The sequence below is a fragment of the Mauremys reevesii genome, linkage group 7, assembly GCF_016161935.1.
Source record: "Mauremys reevesii isolate NIE-2019 linkage group 7, ASM1616193v1, whole genome shotgun sequence".
Taxonomy (NCBI): domain Eukaryota; kingdom Metazoa; phylum Chordata; order Testudines; family Geoemydidae; genus Mauremys; species Mauremys reevesii.
Genome location: NC_052629.1, coordinates 16,462,577 through 16,486,828, shown reverse-complemented (window position 1 = coordinate 16,486,828; position 24,252 = coordinate 16,462,577). Strand labels below are relative to the sequence as shown.

Below are 24,252 nucleotides of genomic sequence, written 5' to 3'. Positions count from 1 at the left end.
AAGCGTCTACACTACAGCGCCACAGCGGCATGGCTACAGTGCTGCAGCTGTGCCACAGTATCACTGTAGTGTAGACATAGCCTCACAATCTTGAGGAAAGTGGTATTCTAGAAAGTTGAGGGAAGAGGAGGAGATTATTCCTGAGTCTGTGCACGTACAAGGAGGACCACTGCTATCTTGGCTATAGTTGGTGTAGACTGGTTCATGGTTGGTGGGCTCAGCTAGTGGGTGAAATGGGATCTACCACCGAGGTAAGTTTGATTCTTATCTGGTTTCGTTCTGCAGAACAAAGCCTCAATCTGCTTTTTGACCCTTCTAACAATGGGCACTTATGACCAAATACGAAGCTTGGGGAAGCCTTTCTGAGAAGAATGGAAATCCTGAAGCACAGCTCAGGGGAGCAGAGAGCATGGCACTATGGGTCTTTGTGAAGGGGAACAGGGAGAACGGAGAAGAGCAAAATCTGAGAGCTGTTATATGGAGTCTAGGAGGCAAGAGGGAAAGCCGATGGGAGGGGAGGTCTATTAAATGTCTGGTTGGTCAGGTAAATTCTCACTACAATAATTTATTTCACTTTCCCCATTCCTCTTCTCATCTCTTGTAATTTTACATTCTAAGATAGTTCGTAACTCAAAGATAGGGCCAAATTCTGCCTTTGATTTAAAAACCAGTGGGAGCAACGCATGCTTTTTTGACAGACTGCATTGTTTTGCATAGAAACTGAATATATATATATATATATTTAAAAAGAGCAGTGCTTACCTTTCCAACCACTTCCACTGCAGAAACCTATCAAAGTACATGCTGTCTAGGTATTCTTGAAATGGATCTCCACTTAGGTAGTCAAGGACAGATCTGTCTCAGATGAAAAAGATATATAAGCATTTTATAATCCTGAACTTGAAAAAAAAAAAAAAAAAGGAATTCCAGTCTTGCTCTAAAGCAGTGTTGCTTCATTTATTTCCACCTTGTTTTATTCGTGGTATTAAACAGTAGGAGCTACATTGAAACAATGTGCCATGTCCACTGTACCTCACCATGTGTGGTACTAGTGTGGCACCATGTGTGTTGACAGTGGCACTAGTTCTGAAACTCTTCAGCTGGCTGACATCAAGAGCCAGTAATAATGGTGGCTAACAGTGAGGTCACATCTAGGGGGCACGTAGGTCTTGATCCGAAGTCTGTTGAAGGCAATGGAAAGGCTCCCATTAACTTTAATGGACTTTGGATTAGGCACTTAGCCACTAGGACAGTTAATAAGTTGAGGAGGGGGCCAAACCAACCCCCTTCGGAGTCAGTCTTCCTGAACTTTGGGGAATGTTCAGATCTTTCTCGCATGACATCTCAGTTATCGAGTGACCATCAGGGATGCTGTTAGCTAAAGCAAAGGAGTCAGTCATCATTCATGCTTTTGGTCCAAAGAAAGCAAAACGTTACTGAATTAAGCCAAAGGACCCTGCCCAACAGCTATGTTGCTAGTGGAATGAAACAAAGGAAGAAAGTAAGGATGGCCCTGTGGATATGGGCCTGTGTCAGGAAGGGGCCTGTGGATGGTCGTGTTGTGGATGCAAGGCTTTGGTAGAAAGGCAGCGAAAACGTGCCAAGGAATTATTGTGTGATAGGCAGCAAGTGGCCAGAGGCAGAGAGAAGTCCTTTCAGACTGGCTGAGGGGCAGGGCTGAGAGAAATAAGATGAAACAGGCCTCAGGCATTGATGTGCAGGGTCTGCTGCTGTATAGCTGGTTGCTGATCTGTCTTTTCAGGTCACTGCTGATTGGTGTGCTAGTGCCTCTGCTGGCATGCCATGGGGGGAGGGGAGGTAGTATTGCTTAGCCCAGAGTGGAAGAGACACAGCATAGGGAATGAGAGTTGCTCTCCCCTGGCCTCAGAGTCACATCACAGTGGCCCAGAGTTACTTGAGGGAAAAGGAGGCATCTAACCATATACAGTCTAAAGATTAGTCAATCAGGGCTCCTCTGAGAGCTCGTGGTCTCCTGATTGGCTAGCCTGCTGGAACTAGTCTTACCTTGTGACCAACCAGTGCAATGGAAGGTACTGCAGGCTTTCTAGCCCAATACACTTTAATTTAGAAACGCATTTCAGAGACAAAACATGACATCCAGACAAGTATTGGTATAAACCTGCCAGCGATGAAGACATCACACAAGCACCTCTCTAAGTAGAACGCAGTTCTGAGAGAAAGGAAACATTTCTGTGGCATTTCCCATTGAGGAACAATTGTGCTTTGGGACTAGGTCTTTTCATTATCTAACCGATATGGTTCTAGTGCTGAGCAAATAATTCATTGTTAATAAAAATGTATCTCCTGAATTTAGATTTTCTCCATTCGTTAATTGCCCAGAGGCCATTTTTAATTTTCTGGAATCTATTGATTGTTTGAAATTATTTCCTAGTAATTCTTGTTCTGTGGATTGTGAATGAGCAGTTAATTGTCAGTATTTGACATTCAAAATTCCAATTCAAGTTGTCTTGGTTAGTTTTGATAGGACACACAGGTCATGTGGTATATGTCTCAATGACAGGAAATAGTTTTCTCAGAAGTGTAGTTTACAGAAGAAAATCTCAACATAAGCGGGTTACTACCAAAAAAGAAAAAAAAACCCAAAACCACACCTAGACCCAACAAGATAACAGTGGTACGTGCCACAGTAGCTATTAAAAAACAAAACAAAGGAAACACATGCAAACATATATATTTCTCCTGCGGATCTGTCTTATTCATGGAGCTGTATTTGAAATAAATCCTTGCTACAGCACATAAAGGCAGGCAAACATCCCATTTGTATGTGTCCTTTCCCTGTCTGGGTTTGACTATGCACGCTTCCAAAATTAACATGGTGCAATACATTTAGCAAACACCAACAGCAAGTTTTTAAAATTTCCCTTTGAGCCCATTCCAGTTCATGTGAAATGATCAGCATTTTTATGAATAAGGTTTCATAACCATTTATGAACTGAAACAGATAAATTAGCCAGTTATCTCAAACTCTTCTGAATACAGAACTCAGCTCAGTGGCGTCCACAGCTAGCCATCTAGTAATTAAAAGCTTCACGCATTGTAACAAACAATGGCTGCCTTTCACCAGTTATTTGCTTTTTCATTCCCCTTGTAAGCATCAACAAAATACATTTGACAGTAAAATTGATTTCAGAAACGGAAACTGACATCAGGTTTTTTATGTCAAGCACAGCTCTGCCTTTGTCATCGTCAGGACTCGTGCACTCAACTGGGATAAGTTGATATCAATATCCCAATGGACACGAGACCAGTGCAAGTAAACCAGTTTGTTCTAGCGGAGGGCCAGAAGTAATCCACACTTTTCCCCAATGCAAAGCAAAGCTGAAAGCAGAAAAGGTCAATAACAGGAGCCAAATCAGTGAATGACAGCAGAGCACATTTTACAAATCCCCATTACATCATCTAGGGAAAACAAAATGTGCTCAGCCAAAGACCACATGGGCCTGTTTTAGATGTTTCCCCTCTTTGTATTTTTGTTGGTTTCTGATCTACTGGCATTAAACATACTAGGATCAGTGTTTGCGAATGCAAATTGCATACTGGGAACTTTAGGACACAATAGCACAATTGCTTCACCTCTGCAAAACTGATAAGCCTTTTCCCCGACAAAAGGATTAAATCGTGCACATACATTTCAACTCCATAGACAGACTGGTGGTATTTTTTTTTTAAAAGCCCCATCCTTTTGTTGAAGGTTTTCAGGAAAAGCCATGCAGGCAACGTTTGCACATTCCTCTGTCTAAATGGACTGCATAACCACTTAATTTTTATTCACTTTGAAACAGAGATGTTTTCTTTGGATTCATTATCATTGTACCTCTTTTCACACAGCATGAAGTCTAGGGCTGGTTCACTTGGCTAGAACATTCTGTCAAATACCTGAAACACTAAGTTCCTGTATGTAGTCTGCATAGTGGAAGGGAAATATTTACTATATTTTATACAGATGAAGCAATTTCATCACTTGTCAGTTATTTGAGAGTATGAATGTAAATTTAAGAAAATGCAAGCTGCAGATTCAAATTAAAATTTCTCCCCTTGTCTGACATGGTCTTTTACAAGTCTGACCACTGCAACTGTGTGATCTTTGGAAGTCAAGTTATACTTACTTTGCACAGTGAGAAAACAGCTCTTTGCAGGGGCTGATTTCGAGTTTTTCCTCAGTCTGCTGGACAAGATCTTGACTGACTTCGGCAACATAAACTGGGGACTAGGGAAAGACGAAAGGAGCAATGTTATCTTTGTTCTAAGGCACAGCCGATTCCCTGCTAGCACATTAAACCACGTTCATTAGCCAAGCTCTTGACCACTCTAATTCAGCTCCAAGGGTTGTGTAAGAGCAATCGAGAACTGAGTCGTGCTGCAGAAAAGTATGATACTGTAGTAATTTGCTCTGTGCTTCACTGTACCGCCACACGAATGCGATAACCTTTCATGTACTCTTCTGTACCTTCACCTCTTCTTGATCTCCATGATATGCAAAAGATGCTGGCCTGACAACTCTATCAGTTCACAGACTACACTTTACACCCCATGAACAATCTGCCATACTGAACTGCGTAGGGACTAGTCCTTCATTCTTTAAAACAAAAGAGAATTCTCCCAGTGTTTTCATCTCATTGATGTTTCTTTGTGTTGTCTAAAAGAATCCATTTTTTTCCCAGCAGAAGCTCAACACAAACCAAGAGCAGAGAGAATGTATTTTATTTATTTATTTATTCAGATTTACATAATATTAAAAAGACACCTATACGTGGCTCTGGGCACCCTAACATAATTAGTAGTACAATGAAATCTCAGCAGCATTAAAATAATCATTTCAGACAGGAATTCTCTCAGCCAACTACCTACAAAAACTCCTGTCCACCCCTTCATTGCTATAGGAAACATACCTTCAGCGCTCTGCAAAATCCCTGTCAAACAGATGTCTTTTGCAATGTGCCTGGAAGATCACCAAATTGGTCTATTTCGGACCACTTGACAGCAGGGACTTGTTTTTAGAGACATTTCATACATGTTCACATTCCTAAGAAAACTGTGTAATTATAACATTTGAATGAAATCTATCCATCGATCTATAGCTATTACGATAGCTATATTTCATTCACATTCTTATTGGGGTCTTATGCTTATTTACACAAAGACCGCCCCTTCCCTGTTCAAATCAGTGGGATTTGAGCACCTACCTTTCTTCGGCTCCTTTGAGAGCCCAGCCATATGAATCAATCAAACCCTCTCAATATACGTGCAGGAGGAGCCGTAACACTTTGTAAAGAAAAACTTTTCATTCATGAGCATGACCACCAGATGGTGCTGAGTGGGAGGATCACAGCAGTTAATCACTCACTTCTGACCAGATGGTCTAGGTAGCTCACGCTTGGTTTGTGATATCCTGGCAAATATTGTAATAAATTGCAGTGATAATTGAGCAAATGATGGGGGCAAAGGAGAAGGGGACAGGAGTAAGTAGGAGCAAATCCCCAGCTTGGTGGAAGCTGAATGAAATCTTTCTTTTTTTCTCTGCTGAAATGAGAATACGTTCCTGATTACAACAGGGAAGCATATTCTGTGCTCTGCTGGAGTATTTTTAAACAGGGCTGAAGTCTACAGTATTGGGCAATGGAGGCTCAGAGCTTAGCATTTTAATAAAATCAGTAGAACATGCTTGATGTTTTTGTCCTCGGTGGAAGATTTCCTCCTTCCCTCCATATCTCTAGCCCAAGAAGGTTGGGTGGAATGCCCTGTAAAGGTCATTATCACCACTCAACTCAGTCACAGGGTTTCTCTGGAGAGCAACATGAGGTGCATTTTCACCTGAGCTGGAGCTTACTGTCTCTACAACATTTCCAGCACTGCCAACCTGAGGGACAAAAGACAAGGCCTGTGAGGCGACACCGAATAGGACCAAATGCTACAAGGAGGGCCCATTGACGTGATATGAACATTTTATCTTAACAAAAGAACTTCTAAATAATGACATCAGACTTCATCAAAGGACCTCAAAGTGCACTGCAACCAACTAATTAAGCCTCATGACACCCTGGGAGGTAGGCAGTACTACTGTACTCATTGAATAGATCAGGAAACTGAGGTACAAGGAGGCTAAGGCCAAATTTTCTCATCATGGTTGCTCACTGGAGGCAATGGGAACTGAGGGGTGCAGAGCACCGTGAGAAATCAAGCCACTTATTTAGGTGACTAAATACGGATTGTGTGTGTGTGACTGACCTGAGGCATGACAGTGAACGAACTGGAAACAAAACATAATATAAATTCTAAGGCATTTAAGAATATTCGTACAGGCCTGATCCAAGACTACTGAAGTTAACAGGAGTCTTTTCATTGAGTTGGGTTAGAAAACATGTTAACTTACATGTTTTAATTAACATGTGGTTAACCCCCACTTAGTACCTAGTGTAGACAAAGACAGCAGTGTTTAAAAATGTTGGATGTGGTTAGCAGAGCTGAAGGGAGAGGTAATGATCTAACACCTTAAAACATTCCTGTCCATAATTAGACAGCTAATAAAAATGGCCTGATTCTTAGAGGTGTTGAGCATCTGCATCTCCCATGGGTTTTCGTGGGACCTACAGGTGCTCAGTATTTCATGCGACCTGCAGGCATTCAGCATCGGAAAACAAAGCCTTTATTTAAGTGCCAAAATATAGATGTAGCTGCCTAGCTTTAAGCATTCATTAGAACACTTTGGCTCCATTTCCATCCCCATTCATGCGCTCCATTTCTCCTCCTCCATCTGGGATCCAGTTAATGTTATGGCACTAAACACATCACATTTTGTCTGAGACCAAAGTGCATGACAAAATGGGGCCCTGCTGGGGCCACCATTCCCCCCCCCACACACACACGCACACATGGACGCAAAAGTGTGCAGGGGAGACCCCTCACACACTCTAGTGAAAGTAGGACCCAGGTGCACCTTCTCCACCCTCACCTTCCTTGGAGAAAAACTGCAGATAGCAACCAGCCAGTAGGAACAGCCACAGAGGCAGCCAAGGCAGGGATCTTTGCACATTCAAAGAACTTACTGCAGTTTTGAGTGGCCATTCTCTGCTCTGTGCCGATTGGCTGTTTGCTGCAACCCTCCCTTTTCTTTTGCCTCCCAATTTCTTCATCTCCGCTTCACTCCACACCTGCCTCTTGCCCTTCCGTGCTCTCTCTTCCTCACACCCTTCCCGTTAACATCTTCTCTCCCTTCATTTCTCTTTCCATTTAGCTCACCTCCTCTGAACTAACCCTCCCCCCCAAAAAAAAGAATTGGAACTAACAATGTTTGCTGCCATCACATTGTTCATGCTGCTTGTGTGTCATAACTCTTCCCCCCCACCCTGTCTCTGATTGCAAGCACTTAGGAGAACGGACTGTTTGCTACCATGTTTGTACAGCGCCTAGCCCAGTAGGACCCCACTGTTGCTTGGCCCTTAGGCACTACTGTAATAAACATGATAAACAGTAATGATATTAGGCTATTACACTTTCCAAAAAATCATAAGCACAATTTTAAGAACCATTTTAATACGTGAGGAGACTGAATTTGGGATAAAGTGAGGGGAGAAGGAAGGGAAGAAAAAAGAATGTGAGAACTATTTACAACTACAGTTAATCGCCCTTTCCCAGCCCAAGTTCATGAGAGACACGGTCAGTGCTTAATTTTTCAAAACCACTCGCAACTGACCTTTGAATCGCTCTTCTCCTTCCTCTCCTCTTAACAAATCAACAGCAAACGAACAATATTAATGGGAGTAAAGGCATCTAAGAACACTAACATTCTGCACTTTTTAAAAGGAAACATATGGATGGACCGGAGCCCAGTATGTAGTGCAAACAGTTTTACTAGACCATTTAATTTTCTTTAACAAAATACATTATTTTTTCATGTGCAGTTCATTTTCCAAGGAATTGTATGTCTATGAAAACAAGTTGTGTAATTGTGCAGCCCTTGAAACCATTCAAAACCAGAGGCTTAAAGCCAAAGGGACCATTCCAACTCAATTAGTGTAGCCTACCCTGCTGTACACCTTATAATCCCAACGAGTCTTCTCTATACAATATAGACTGACATAATTTCTTAGATTTTTCTTATGATTTCATACCTCCCAATGACAGACCGAACATGTCCATCAGAATTTTTAAACAATCCTGTCATTTTTCTTAGCTCTTGCAATTCAGCACATATTCACATTGACTGGATTTAAAAATAAACAAAACACCGCTTCCAACCCTGCCCCCAAAAGCCCACCAACAACCCACACAATCTTACTTTTGCTTTGGAGATCAACAAATAGGTAGCAACTCTTATGAAGAGAAGAAACAAGAATTTGGGTCCTAGCAACTGAAAGTTTACAAGACTAGCACCTTGGCTGACTAAAGAAGACAGTTGATTCTTCCCTGGATGAGGAGGAGCACAAACAACTTGCGTGATTTCTATGAAAAGTGCTCAGTGGCACTTATTTCATGCCACTCTGCCAGTATTCCATGGGCAAAGACTGTAAAAGCAGATTTGGCTTTCATCCGACTCTCCAATGCACCACTTCTGCATACATGAAACGTTCTTAAGCAGCCATGAGATTAATTTATCAAAAACAAATCTAGACTGTATAGATTAATACCATACATCTTGAATCTTGTGATTCAAGCTCTTCTGTTAACTCTCTAAGCTCTTATGTTTTTCTTGTATTTAAAAAAAAACAACTCAAAAAACCCCCACAACCCCGAACAGACATAACCAGGGCATAGGGTTGCCAACTTTCTAATCACACAAAACCAAATTCCCTAGCCCTGCCCCTTTCCCGAGGCCATCCCCCGTTCACTACATTCCCCCTCCATTAGTGGCTCGCTCTCCCGCACCCTCACTCACTTTCACTGGGCTGGGACAGGGGTTGAGGTGCGGGAGGGGGTGAAGGCTCTCACTGGAGGTGCGGGCTCTGGGGTGGGGCTGGGGATGAGGAATCCAGGGGGCAGCAAGGGGCTGTGGGTTGAGGAAGGGGTTTACCTCTGGCAGCTCCTGGTCAGCGGCACAGTGGAGGGGTCTAAGGCAGGCTTCCTGCCTGTCTTTGCACTGTGGGCCACGCTGCACCCCGAAAGTGGACAGCAGGTCTGGCTCCTAGGCAGAGGCACGGCAGGCGGCTCTGTGCACTGCTCTTGCCCATCGGCACTGCCCCCACAGCTCCCATTGGCTGCAGTTCCCGGCCAATGGGAGTGCAGAGCTGGTGCTTGGGGTGGAGGCAGTGCACGGAGCCCCGTGGCCCCCCACCTAGGAGTCGGACCTGCTGGATGCTTCTGGGGCGCAGTGCGGAGCCAAGAAAGGTAAGGACTAGCCTGCCTTAGCTTTGCAGCACCATCAACTGGACTTTTAATGACCCGATTGGTGGTGCTGACCAGAACCACCAATGTCCCTTTTCGACCAGGTGTTCTGGTCAAAAACTGGACACCTACCCTACCAGTGCACAGAACTGCATTTTCCCTAATGACTATTACATTTTCTCAAATGCTAAAAGACTGATTTTGATCTCACTTGCACCAATGTAAATCAGGAGTAACTACACTGAAACAGGTGTAATTCAGATCAGAATCATTTCCTAAGACGCTAGCAGTGCATGAAGCTATTGAGTTAATCCAATAAAAATGAAACTCATCAAACTACACCTGTTTACTTGATGGTTTAATCAAAGTCGAAAGGGTAACTGCTTTTACCAGACTTTTAACCAAAATAAAAAGCATTATATACTGCTGTGTTTGTGTACGTATGCATAAGTAATGATGAAGGTCAACAGGCACAGAGATACCTCACTGTGCAAATACTGAAGGGAAGGTCAGACTCCAATGAAAGCTTCCAAGAAGATTCTGAAGTCCCCATTATCTGTTATTTTAAATGTTACCTTGTATCATTGTGCTCTAAAATGTAAACTTGCCTTTTATGACTGTGCCATACATTCTGCTACTGGGTGCTTCACTCAGCCATTTAAGACTCATTATTTGTTGTCTACTGAACAAAAAGGGAAACAAATTCATCTCTATATGTTTTGTCAGAACATCTGTAACATTTCTATGAGGAGGAGATATTTTCCATGGGAACCTGTGCAATACACATGGCATCTTGTCATTCTGCCAACTGGTCAAACCCTTCAGAAGTATTGGGTAAGGCACTTCAGCAGTAAATGGTTGTGATTGGAGTATTCATTTCTCTAGCAATTATATTACTTTGTTAAAATGTGTTAAATGTGCTACTGCTCATTTAAGATAGGCAACTGCTAAATGTGGTACTACTTTTCGTTTAAAACATGGAAACTTTGGTCAGGATGTAGTGAGCCGGAAGGACATGTCTGGAAGTTTCTAATTAGCGAGGCTTGGGTCCTAAACCTGTTCTGTGAATAACAGAAGTTTCTTGTCCACCGGGGTCAGACTGACTTTTTAACCAACAACAATTTCTTAGTCCATAAATAGTCATCATTACTACTTTGCAGTTGTGCAGTGCTTCTCAGCTAAGAACCTCAAAGCACTTAAGATGCACTAAGTAATTAAGCCACACCCTGCAGAGGCAATGTTGCCTAGAGGGTAGAGTCCCAGACTGGGACTCAGGAGACCTGCATTCTATTTGTGGCTCTGCCACCGGCCCACTGGATGAAACTGGGCAAGTCACTTTACCTTTCTTTGCCTCGCATTTCCTATCTATAAAATGCGGATAATGACACTGAGCTCCTTTGCAAAACACTTGGAGATCTACTGATGAAAAGCGCTATATCAGAGCTAGTTGTTGTTCTTATTACAGCCATTTTACAGATGGATAAACTGAGCATAGAGAAGTTAATAACCCCCATTTTTCAGAGGGGCTGAGCATCCACAACTCCTAGTAAAATAAAGAAGTACCACCGAAGTAAGACGAAGCTGCGGGTGCTCAAGACCTCTGAAAATCAGACTACACATGGCTTGCCATTGTCACATAGTATGGTAGTGGCAGCGCAGGGAATTGAACCGAGGAATACAGGCTCCATCCCATACTCGCTCTACGGCAGTGGATGCCACTCCTTAGAGAGCCTTAAAACATGAATGCTGAGACAGAAGCAAAGCTAGACATGAACAAGAATATCTTTTTTTAATAGTATTGATTGCCTGCAAGCTCTCTGATCATAAATATGACTGCATTGCTGGCAAGTTTCAGACATGCTGCAATGATGTGATGTTGAATCATTATGTGTTATTTTAAATGTTGCTTGTATAAAACAAATAACGTTCGGCATATGTTACGTTTCAGTTTCTGAAAACATTCCACAACAAACTAGTCTAAAATTAATTAAAAATGGTTCAGTCCATGGACAAAAGGTCAAGCCATAACTTTTCCTAAGCTGTCTCCAGATCCAAGCACTTATGTCTCAATGATGTGTATATTTTCAGATGTGGGCAACCGACATTCCATGTGTAAATGATTTGCAAATTCTCTACGTGGACTAAAAATTAGAAGAGGTATGAAAGCTCTGAAAGGAACAGTTTCAGATGAAAAGCAGATGTCCTATAGTATGAGGTGATCATAATGGTCGTGTGTCTAAGAGAACCTGGAAAAAATAACTGTCCAGCTGTCCTGCAGCTTCATTTGATCTGCATATTTGCATATCTCTCACCGCTCTGCAGCACCGAAAGCAACAGACTGTGTCAATACTAGCAAACCTTTGGCATGCAATACCAATTCTGCTGCTGCTGGGTCCATCCCATATCCACTTCCAGATGTTTCTGGAAGGTGCAGCCATTACAGGATGCAGTTAATGATGCCTAGTGGTGCTTAAGTTTGCCCACACTGTAAGTCAGATGAATGTGGTGATGAGAGGTCCTGCAATCAGGGAAGGGATTGGAAAGAAAATGGACTGAGTGTGACTGCTTCTTAGATGAATGCAAGGTCTCTGATGGCTGCAGAGGGGGAGCACCACTGTATGTGATAGTATAGGAGGGTGGGAGAAAGCGCATTAGATGAATATGTCTGGAATTGGGGAGTGGAGATAGTGGGCTGGTTTCACCCTGCTGCACAGGGAGGTGCCACCAAGGCCAGCCTTCTGCTTGCCAATGGGGACTCACTCCAGGAGAGGCAGATGGTATTTCCACTAGAGGCTCCACTGGTGCCCCTGCAATGGGGATATGCTGACTCTCCATAACCCAGGCTACACAGGGACCCTCGCTGGGGGAGGGGGGGCACAACCACTTTCCACCACTGCAATCTCCACTCCCACCCCAGTGGGCAGGGAAAGGCCAGCACAAGCCAAGATTTAATCTAACCCAGAGACTGAGGGGGTAGGAAGAGGTAAGCAGGGCTTGTGGAGTGGGTGAGCTAGTGAGGGACAGATTGAGGGGAATGAGGTGAGAAAGGCGAAAGAGGGGAGGAGAGTGCTGTCGGAGAGAAGGCAGAAGGGAGGTATCCTAGAGATTGTGATCCGTTAGGGCACGGATCAGATATATGTCAACCCCATGAGAGAAGAGGCCACAGTACTGTCCCATCGCACACCCATTTCATTAGTCACTTTGGTAAGGCACAAAGTTGTTTGAAAATATATCTTTTTTTCCCCCTGATCTTCAGAGCAAGTTGCATTTGTAGAAAACAGCCAGTTCCAGATCATGAGCAACGGCATCAGTTTAAGTAATTGACAGCTGGGTTTTCTTTTCCTACCACAGAGTCATCTGGGTCTGGCTGAGGCAAGCCCGCTGAGCACAAGGCTTCATAGTTCCAGAATATTTTTGTTTGATATCACAGATATAGGAATTGACATTGGGAGTGCATAAGAGCATAAGCAGCAGCTGTGTTATTATTAGTATTAATTCTTTATATTGCAGATAATACTTGGGATAACTTCCTCAGACACTGAAAACCTCTCTCCTGCCCCTCCGGCCCTGGGGACCCGTTGCTTTCAGTTAGGCAGAGGCCTGACTCCGCCTTTCCCTCAATTGGAAGCATGCTGCCACCCTGCACTGCAGTGCCAATGGAACCCTGACCCATCTCCTCTGTGGATTCTAAGGTTCCAACACTGTTCCCTGGGCTCCTCTCTGAGACACACCCTTCGGTGCTCCCTAGGGCAAGATCTGTTACTGGTTTGGCTGCATCAGACCTGCAGCTACCAGCTGGAACAGCCTTCTCACTGGCAGGCAACACCCTCTCCTCCCCCTTTGGGGACCCTACACAACACTCCTTCATGCTGTGAGTTACCACACCAACAGTCCTGGCCTTGTGGAAAAAACTGTTCCCTACCAACATGTCCACTGGGATGTCCTCTAGCATCCCCACAAGTAAATCGCCTTCCAAACCTTCCCACTCCACACAAACCTTCACTAGTGGTACAGGGAACCTTTCCGGCCCCATCCCCTTAATGCTAGCCATTTGCCCTGGTAAAATACTAACCACTGGGACCACACTTGGTCAAACCAGAGAGAGCTGGGCCCCAGTATCTCTCCAACCCAGGCACTCTGTGCCATCAATTTGGACAATCTTAATGTGTTCCTTGTCTGGTTCACCAGACCCAATGTTCACCAAGCAGGTCTGATAAGTTATGGGGGTACCCTCCGGTGTCTCGGGGCTGAGGACAACCAAGCCAACAGGGGAGGCTTATTCTCCTTCAATCTGGGGCAGTTATACATCAGGTGCTCTGTAGAATTACAGTGGAAGCACCTTCTAAGGTCTCCTGTTTTTAAGGGCGGTTTGGGACAGGAATGGGAGGTAGGAATCTGGGAGGGTGAGTGCCTCACCTCCTGGCCACCCACCCTTTCCCAGGGATAAAGCGGTGACCTGGCTTCCCACCAAACTTAAACCCTTCTGCCTGTGACTTATTCCTAATAGGTGCCTGGGATTGTTCAAAATTATCTGCAAAAGCTGCAAGTTCTTTGACTGTTTCTACCTTTTTATCCCATAAACACTGTTTTACGTCATCATTAGACATATTCAGGAACTGTTCCTGAGCAACCAAATCACACATTGCTTCAAAGCTTGTAATACCTTTTCCTCTTATCCACTAAATCTCTCATTTGGTTCACATAAACCACATTACTTAATCCAGCCCCTCTCTTAAGGCTTCTAAATTTTACTCTATAAATTTCAGGTGTAATAAAAACCAATTCCTTAAATTTACCATAATTGGAAGCATCACCAACTGGCATCTTATTGAATATGTCCAGAGCTCTCCCAGTCAATTTTGCAACCGAAGTGGTCATCCGTTGATCCTCAAGAATTGCACAGAGCATACACAGCCTCTCAAATGTGATAAAATATTCATCAGTGTCCCCAGACTCATTGTACGCTGGGCACAACCGCTTCCACTTGTGGATTTTTGGAGAGGGGGGTCCCCTAATGTGGGGTTCTGACTTTTCCACTCCATTACGGCCAGTTGATGCTTCCTCTCGTTTTCTTTTTCCTCCAGTTGTTTGTCTTTCAGTTCCAGGGCTAACTTCTGCCTGGCTGCTTCTGCTTCCATTTCTTTGTCAGCCTCCAGTTTTCTCCATTCTCGGGCTTCCTCAGCCTCTAGCTGTCTCAGTTCCATGGCCCTCTGATGTGCAGCCTTTTGCTCATCCATTTCCATCTGTTTCAATTCTGTCTCTTATGCATCTTTTCATTTTCTTCTACTTGTAACCAGTAGAGCTCCAACTTTTTGGTAGCTTCACTTTCACTCATTTTCCTGGCTTTCTTGTCCCTACTTCCCTTTCCCAAAATAAGCAAACAGAAAATAACAAAACAGTAACCACTTTGTCTGTTCTCTGGCCAACACACTTAAAACTCACTTAAAATCACAACCAGTGTTTCAGAGCAATAAGCTGTGCACATGACCCTGTTCGCTGGGCCACTGTGATGGCTGGACGCCCCATCCGGGATGCCACCTGATGTCCTGGGGTTTCACTGAGCCTCTCCTGATCCACCTGCCTGGATTCCCTCTCCCTGTTTTGCTGAATTATGCTTTCCAGCATCTTGCAGCGCGCGCGCCCACACACACACACACGTAGGGTCACACCCAGCTGCAGACACTACCTGAAGTCAGCTCTGTGTGAAAGGACTCACCCAGCACTCACACCCCTTTTGGGAGATAAACCCAAAATAACACAGTCTTGCACTGTATAAAAGATCTGCACTGCGCAAGCTCATAAAAATTCACCCTCTCCCCTCAATGTGGAGAGAGATGTGCACAGCTTCCTGCCACCCTCCCACCCAGTATTAATTGCACAAACTGGGTTATGTTATAAACAAGAAATAAATGTATTAACTACAAAAGATCACAGATTACCTTAGTCAATAAACAAAAACCGCAAACTGAGCTTAACACACTAGATAGGTAAGATATAAACTAGCAAATTCTCACCCTGAGTGATAAACATGCTGGCAGATTCTTAAGGCACAAGTTGCCTTGGCTTTCCCAGGTTTTCATACACAGGCTAAAAATCCTTCTAGCCTAGGACCACCACTTCCCACAGTTCAGCCTTTGTTTCTCAGGTGCTTCCAGCTGTGTTGTTGTAGGGAGAGTGAAGTCCCCCTATGATGTCATTTCCCCCCTTTTATATCTTCTCCCCACTTGCTGGAAAGCTCTTTTGCTGTGACCTGGGTCAAACGTTCCCAGTGTGTAGTGCTATCTCTGAGAGGTTTCTATTATACACAGTTCCTGGGGTAATCCTTATGCTTATGTGCATTTCCTCAATTAACTATAAACATTGTTTGGCCTTTTTACTGTTGTACGTGAACACCATGCCTGTGGGTGTTTTCAATCTCACAACATGTTTCAGTAACACATAACCTAGCTAAACCTCATAACTTCACATACTATGACAGCATATACAATCCAATGAGATATTAATGTCTCGCAGTTTAAGACTTTTAGAATGACATCTCACAAGGCATACTTTGTATAAGAAATATCCTAATTACACAACAGTGGTGAATACTGGGGTATCAGGGTGTAACAAGCACAATTACTACTAGCAGCATGATGCGTGATACCTCATTATTGGAAAAGGACAGATTTCTCAACATTAATTGAGAAATAAAGTATGAGAAATCCATTCAATGGGAAAAAAATGACAATCTTTTGTTCAGGATCAAGTAGATTTTACAATATGTGGTTACCATTTTTGGAATCTGAATAAAATACATATTAGATAATGATAAGATTCATTAAACACAAACAGGTCTTTTAAAAGGTAACAATTGAGATTATGAATGAGATTTGTTAATACTTATATGGAAAGCTCATGTGTGTTAATAATGAAAAAATAAGAAGTTAAACAAGAGACTAGAATAGAAAGTTCTCTTTCAAAAGCCTCGTTTTCCAGGAACATGTTAAAGCTTTCAGCCAAAAATCAAACATCTGTGAGAAGAAGTTACAGTATACCTCACTTAGTTTGAAGAAAATCAGAACCAATCTACATTTTCCTGCTTTTGCTACATTTTGGCCTGATCGCAGCACAAACCCCAGAATCAAATACCATTAGGAAAGTCTGGATTTTAGAATCCCGGTTTGTCATCTGACCCTCCTACATATCATAAAATAGGCCAACCCAAACCCCAGATCTGAAGGCTGTGACACTTGTGGAAAGTTCAAACCTGACCTGTCTATCTCTAGTTCAACTGAACATATTTTTCTGGTTAAAAAAAAATGTAGATAACTGCTGTCAACAATCATTTTTTTCTTTTATGCCTGGCTCAGATTTCTGTTCCCGTACAAGACCTGGCAACAGGAGTGACAAGATAATATGAGCAAGTCTGTTCTAACAAGCTTTCCTATACAGTTTAACATGCTCAATAGTTTTGGAAAAGCACCCAGCTGCTCAGCTGGTTATTGGAACTTCTCTACCTTTTGACGTTCTCCCATCACTGTTGAGTTGTCTAAACATTAGCAAGCAACCTTATGTTGCAATAGTCATAGCTTGGCTTGCTCTGGTAAACCAAATGTCATTTGTTCCATTAAAAAAAAAAGTCCCTACATCTATAAAAACTCATTAACAACCTCACCATTATTTAATGGCTTTCGAAGGGGAAAACAGACAGACCACTGCCCAAATTACCTTACCCCAGACATAGGACCCAATTCTGCAAATTTTATGCATGTGAGTAATTCTTCCCTTACAAGCTGCATCACTGAAGTCATTGGAGCTGCTTGCGCTGAGTAAGGTTTGCTCACATGCATTAGAGGCCTGATCCAGCTTCAACTGAAGTCAGAGGGTTTCTTGCTCCCAACTGCAATGGGAGTTGGATTGGGCACAAAGTTTGCAGGCTCTGGCCCTCTTTAATAATGAGCTTCACTACTTAATAGGTCAAAATCCTGAGAGGGAGGGAGTGAGTGTGTGTGTGTGAAATGAAACCCTAACAGGCAGCTAGCTATTTGAGGGTATTAAAAACAATTTGGAAATGAGTAAAATTAATATAAAACAGGAAGCTGGGCGCCACTTTTACTGAAAGACTAGAAACACCCACATGAGAGTAGAACAAAAAGTCACACAAACACCGACCCCTTTTAAGAAGGGAGTCCCCTGATCACGTGTCCCATGTGAACGGTCAGTTAGATAACACGCAGTAACTGCCATCAGAAGAGAACAGGGAAGAAAGATGTTTATTGTTCAGGATGACATGCTGTTTACAGTGGCATATTCTGCTCTTCCTCAGTTTTGTCTGTTGGACAAACAACAGCTGTGTTAGGATATTTAAATTATGATGCTAGGATTTTGAATTGGGTCCAGGCTTTAGCCTGATTAAATGATATTAAGTTAATTTACAAGCAGAGGCTTGGCATGCAGGTCAAGTGCTTTTAACATGTGTAGTTCCCTTTAAAAAAAAATTCAAGTTGAGCGCTTTGAAAGCCAACTTTCCACAGTATGAATAAGCTAGTTATATTTTAAACCCACCTGCCATCAATGGAATTTTTGGAAGCTCATATTTTTTTAAGAGATTTTTCTCCAGTGAGGTTTTGATGCATTTAAATACATTTTGTGTTTTTATTACTTGTGAGACAAAAATGGTGTCTTAAGAGGCTGCTGTGATTTTTGGATCTGTTAAAACAAAACACTCTAATGTTATTAGCAAACTGATTTTCCTACTCAAATTTTACCAGATAAGAGCATAACTCTCATGTCTCACATTGTAAATCTGCCAAGTCCATTCATAAAAGGCTAGTTCGTTAATGTAGCTTTTAGATGGAGAAATCAGGAGGCAGGCATCATATTTAACCTCACTTTAACAGTCACTTTTAAGGGAGATACTGATGGGCAGGTAGCAGCACAAACAGGCTAATAGTAATCTGCATTATCCCCGTGTGAGTCTTTGTCTCCTTCTACTGGCTGCACCATGTATGAGAGTTGATCAGTCTGCTACTGCTTTTAAGCTACCACAGATGCTCCTTTAACTCAAGAAGTGGAATGCCCCCAAATCCCTGCATGCTTTTGGATCCAGAGATTCCAGGTTCAAGTCCCATAGATGATCCCCACCAGCAATGTTATAAGTGCTAGCGCCTATATGGAGATTTGAACTGCTGTGGACTTCTGATGTTCAGGACAAGCTTCCCTGGTCAGTGTGTGACCCATATATACCAATCTAGGTTATGTGGGTTATATAAGCATGGCGGGAAACTTGCTTCTCCTCTCCATCCAGCACCATAAGAAATAAGCAAGCTGTAATAAGAGACATACTTATGCTTTGATTCCCCTGCCAGACAGTACACTATTATTAGTATTAATAATAATTGGCTACTTCAGTCACTGGCATCATAGTGCTTTGACCAACTTTATAAACTTTCCCCAGTATGTAGGAATCTCTTCTTCACCCAGCTAATTCTGAAAGAAACAATGTCATGTGTATAACATCTGCAGCAAAATTTTCAGGAGGGAAGTGAAGATTATCTTCCCCCAATGGAACAGCAGGGGGGATTGGCAAAGCCAGGAGTGGTTTTAGATTTTGTAAGTCCTTGTCAGTTGGGTTTGGGTTTTGAAAAACAAATCCAGGGGGTTTTTTTGGAGTTGGATCCAATTTTTTCCAAAGTGCAGCAGTTCAGGGTTTGGGTGTGAGGTAGAAACTCAGACAAATGATTAGTTTTAGCCCATTGCTACAATGTAGATAGGCACACTAGAATTGCCTTCCACCTAAGCTGCAGTTTGGCCAGTTACGACTGCCGTGGGATAATGGCTTAGGAACAGAGTGGACATACTGCCCTCCTAGCTAATAAGGGAAAGGTTGCTGCAGCAGAGATTATTTCAGGTAAATGTTGTGTATCTATAAAATTCAGCTTTACAAATTGTTGTTGGTTAAACATCCAACACATGCAGATTGAATGCTGACATCTCGAGAAAGCAACATCATCTAACTTCTCGGATACACTGGCTAGAACACAGGCTCCATGACGCTGTGAGGCCTGCCCAGATCGAATGACTCACATGCTGTCCAGTTGTACACATTTTGCTGATGTGATTCAGCCGGCACAAGTTTCCATTTTTCAAAGGGTCAAACCAGAGTAATTCTGTCGAACCTGAACCAGATAAATGGCCCTTGCCCATGAACCAAGTCATCTCAGTGATTTTCCTGACCACACGTGACAAACTGTTGAGAAATGCCTGCTCAGCAATAAACATATGGACCTGAGAATTTAACCCCGCCACAAAGACAAGACAAGCGGCATTTCCATTTAAAATGTGATCAATGCAGTTATTGTACCTGGCCTAACCTTTCAGCCACATGAAAAAGTGTTCTACCAGCATAGCCCTGTGTAAGTCAAATGAGCACAGAGGAGTGCCCACAGGTTTATTCTAGGACAGTGGACTAGAACAGACTCCATATCATTTTCAATAGGATATCCAGCAGTTTGGCATCATTGCAAGAACCAGAAGTCCTAAGTGCTTAACTAGCTACAGTATATATTATAAACAGTGGGTAAGGTATTAGGGAACAGGGCTTGAATAAACCGTGGGAAAATGTCATTTACTCTGAGACCACAGCAAAGAAACTCCTCATCAAACCAGTTGCACGATTTTTTTTGTTTAGATTCCACTAACACGGTATTACAGCTTGTCCCCTGTAATTAGAAGAATGCTTATTAATAATAAAGCCTGATTATAAAGCACTAATTTGAGGAGCAAGGTCACTGGACTGCTGTTCAGAACCTTTGCCAAAATGGGAACATCCATGTGAATCTATGGAGATCTGCTTGTACAGAAAGCACACTGCAAAGTTTATTTCCCAACTTCCTTAGGACTGAGACACTCGGATCGCCAGAGACATTGATTATGCTGTCTCTGGAACAACAACAATTGCATATTGATTTCTCTGGAGACTGGATTATATATTATGCTAGATACTAGGTGGAGGCTCAAGTTACGCACTCACCACTGGACAGTCACTACATAGTAGTGAAGTCAATAAAAGGAGGAATGGCAAATTCATCGAGTCAGAGGGTGAAATCCTGGCCCCACTGAAGTTAATGACAAAACTCTCATTAACTTCATTCAAGTCACGATTTCACCTAAAGCCTTTGGCATCCTAAAAGTCTTCTGATAGTTGTAAAAGCTGCTGTGAATAACATTCGGAGCTGGTAAATACCCATGGCCAGTCTTAGAACCCTGCAGCATGTTGTGTTCACATGGCACACCACATTGCACGCCCCTTGTGTGTCAAAAATCAAGTGCCCACTGCTTTGTCAGTAATCTAACTAGGAGACGCTTGTGCAGCCTCTGCAGATAGCCACTCCCCTTCACACAGGCTCCCATTTCCACCATGACATGCATCAGGTATGTTCTGTGCAAACACTGCAGGGAGCACACACAGTGTCCAGTGGAAGAGAATGTACTGTACTGTATGGTGTTGCTCTCTTGTTACCGTTGAGACGTATAACTGGAAAGAGAAAGGCCAGCTGGGTATATGACCAACTGGCTGGATTTGCTTGAGAATGCAGCATTCTAGAAAGCAATCCCAGAAAATTTGTCTCTCAGAACACTAAGCCTCTGACTCACACTAAGCTTTCTAGATTGTTTTTATTGGAACTTTAATTTCTTCTTTCTGAGCATCATTTCCAGTGACTTTCAACTTCGGTCCCTGGCTGCTCCAAAAAGTAATTATAGAATCTTTCCTACAAGGCATTTAGCATAACTTAAACAGACAGATAGCAAGAGGTCTCAGAACGATAGTGCAGTTCTCAGTATGATGTGACCTGCCCTTTCATAAATGGGATATAGCCAATACCATTAAAAAGTGATACAGTGGGTCTTCCTCATGGGAGATGGAAGGCAGCCGTGATCCGAGAAGATGATTAATCCAGCAAGATGAGTGCCTTGATTTTGCATTTATGTCACCAGTGGAGAAAACAAGAAGGGAAAAGAAATCTCAAGGAGACGACAATAGATGTGTTTGATAGTGGAAAATAAAATCCTCAATAGCAGGATTAAAATGATGCCGTGCAACAAGAAGTTTATTCTACGGCAGTGCACGACCGATACAAACGCTGGGAGCACTAGACTCATGTGGGAGAAGTTTGCCCAGCAGAAAAGGTTAACATGCAACTGTAATTTCCTCCCGTCCACATTAAAAAAAAGTTGATATCATTGACAGAGCCTAATGTGAATGCACAGCACTCGTTAGCTGGTACACAAATGCAAGGCCAGACACTGCTGATCAGCCAATTTCCCCTTCACAAGACTAAGCCCTCCCTTCCTTATCCTATAATTGTTTGTAAAAACAAAGGGCACATTTTTTTAAACAAAATACTCATTGCTTTCCCCTCACTGGAATACAAGGAACTATATCCTTGTCCTATTCACCTCCTGAAGAAAAGGGAAAAAATGGCAAACATGGCCTTTATTCAGTGCATTTCCTGAAGGAAAGGTGAATGAATAGGAATTCAGATAAGAAAACGACTGCAGTTACTGTTCTGTGATTCTGTAAAGTATATTAATGGGAATAACAATGCACATTAGCCATCCCATTCAGTAACATTTTTAGTACCCAGCTGAGTCCAAATATAAACTGTAATGGCATATGGAGAATGTCTTAAGAGCCATTTCAAATCAATTTGCTTTTATATAGCATCTCTCAGACAAAGTATCTCAAGACACTGCAGAGAGAGAGAGAGAAAATAACGAGCTAATGATTTAGTAGAGTTGGGTACAGTGGGTCTCACAAAGACAGCAAGACAAAAATGATGCAGAGAGATGGACTGCAAAGCGCTAATTTAAAAGCAGTACTAATGTAAGTATACCTCTTTGCCAGCTATTACAGTGGGGAGGGCGGAGTGGGAGTCAGGTACAATAGGAAGCCAGGCAGTGAAGTAAAGCTGTGTTGGGTTTAGTTATAACTGTTCTATGACTACTCTTGGGGACTTTCTATCCATAGATATGGTGGATAGAATCTCAACCATTCCCATTATATCAATGAGTTTATGAAAAGCCAAAACACAACCTGCCAGTGAAACCAGGAAAATAATGTTTGTGAAAATTCATATGAACATTTTTATCAACCCATGTCACAGCCTCAGAAATTTGCTTTCCTTTTAGGCTTCCAGTGTGCTTCAGATGGTGCCCGTGAGCTGGACCCATCTCTCTCATGGCTAGTTCTATCAAAGAGAAAGGTGTTGAGTAAAACCAGTTCGGAATTTTTAGACAAAATATTTTGTGTTGAAAAATGCCAGTTCGACAAAACCAAAAAACTTTCCATGGAAATATTTTGGGTTTTGACAAAACTTTCATTAAAATGGTTTCTGAGGTCCAGGGTGGACTTTCTGGTCAAAACCTGAATGAGAAAGAGAGGTCTCGATTTTGTTCCAACGAGAAGCGAAAGGAAATTCTGAAACCTCAACATCTTTCATGAATCAGAATTCTTGTTTTCTGGCCCACCCTAGAGTTGAGTACATTGCTTGTGGAGATTGTTAAAGCTTCCCTAAAGGAGGTAAGGTGCCAGCCTCCCTCAAACAAGCCCCTAGTGAAGAAACTCTTTCAATGCTAATTTTGCAGAGAGTTATTGCCCAGCCCTTAGCCTTTCCTTTTTGGTGAGGATTATTGAGAAGGCTGTGCTGAGGCAACTTTGAAGCCATCTGGAGTCTTCAGATTTTCTAGTTCCTTTCAGACGGACATTCTGTCTGGGTATGGCACTGAGATGGCATTCATCTTGTTGGATAAAGGTCTCTTCTTAGTGATGAACAAAGGCCTTGTCCATGCCGAATGGGCTGTCTCTGTCACCAGCCTTTGATACAGTAGCACATGAAATTTTGTTGACTCACCAGTGGCGCCTATCTGGGGAAAAGGATATAATCCTGAGGTGATTCTGTTATTTCCTCTTCCATGTATCCCCTAGAGAGGTTTAGGGTAATTGCTCCTTTGCCACAACAGATCTCATATGGAGATCCCAAAAGAATTTATTTGATCTCCTCTTCTGCTCAACATTCATGTGAAACCACTAATGAAGACAGCAAATCAGCTTATATTGAGGCAGCATTAGTATGTAGATACAGTTCTAGGTCTCATTTCCATCAGAGCCAGATAGTGCAATGCCTGTATTTTCCCAGTTTTGGGCTGGGACTGGGACTTTGGATGTGAGTATGCTGGCTTCAGCTTAGTCCAAACAAGACAGAGGGAATGTTAATGCATCAGAGTAAGGTGGAAGAATGGAGGATCCCTACTTGGAATTACGCTTGAAATTATGGCTGCTTCTGTGGCCAAAGCACTTGTTTTTATCCGCATTTGGTTATGCAGCTCTGCAGTTTGTCATGGTGAAACATGCTTGTAATAATCCAATCCACAAGCCACAAAGTGTCCTCTAAATGGGGCTGTACATGGAGACTATCTGGTGGCTACAGCCGGTACAGAATGAGGCTACTTACTTTATTTGTTGTATCAGCCATGGCAAACATATGAGCACTTTTCTCCATGAACTGCACTGGTTACCTATTTGCTTCCAAGTTCAGTTCAAGATGTGGACTTTGATCATAGTCTGAGTCATGGTTATTTGAGGCATTGCCTCTCTCCACAACGCCCGATGGGAAGTGCTGAGCTAGCACACCCTAGATTTGATTGTCTGGGGGCTAGTGTTGAATAGTCTCAACAGAGGGTATTTTACTCTGGAATTCACTTTCTCTAGTGGTCTGAGGACACAATGCAGGGCCCATCTCCTTCCAGGCTACCAGCTGTGTGAGTCACATGAGGATTTTGGAGGTAGTGAGGTGTGGTCTATTTATTTGGGGGACATTTTTTCTTCCTGTTGTTTCTATGGCCTGTGTA

General features: G+C 42.7%; 1 protein-coding gene across 3 annotated transcripts in view; it reads right to left on the bottom strand.

The window, feature by feature from the left end:
• Positions 1 to 24,252, bottom strand: part of GRK5 (G protein-coupled receptor kinase 5) — a 228,489-nt gene that overhangs the window by 38,458 nt on the left and 165,779 nt on the right. For 2 of the 3 annotated variants that reach the window (XM_039547923.1, XM_039547921.1), the window contains exons 5-6: positions 4,149 to 4,249; positions 763 to 855 (exon numbers count right to left, since the gene is read on the bottom strand). In XM_039547923.1, coding sequence (XP_039403857.1) covers positions 763 to 855; positions 4,149 to 4,249 — 194 coding nt within the window. Of the gene's footprint in view, positions 1 to 762; positions 860 to 4,148; positions 4,250 to 24,252 lie in introns of all 3 variants that reach the window. The other variant, XM_039547922.1, reaches the window with a different exon arrangement.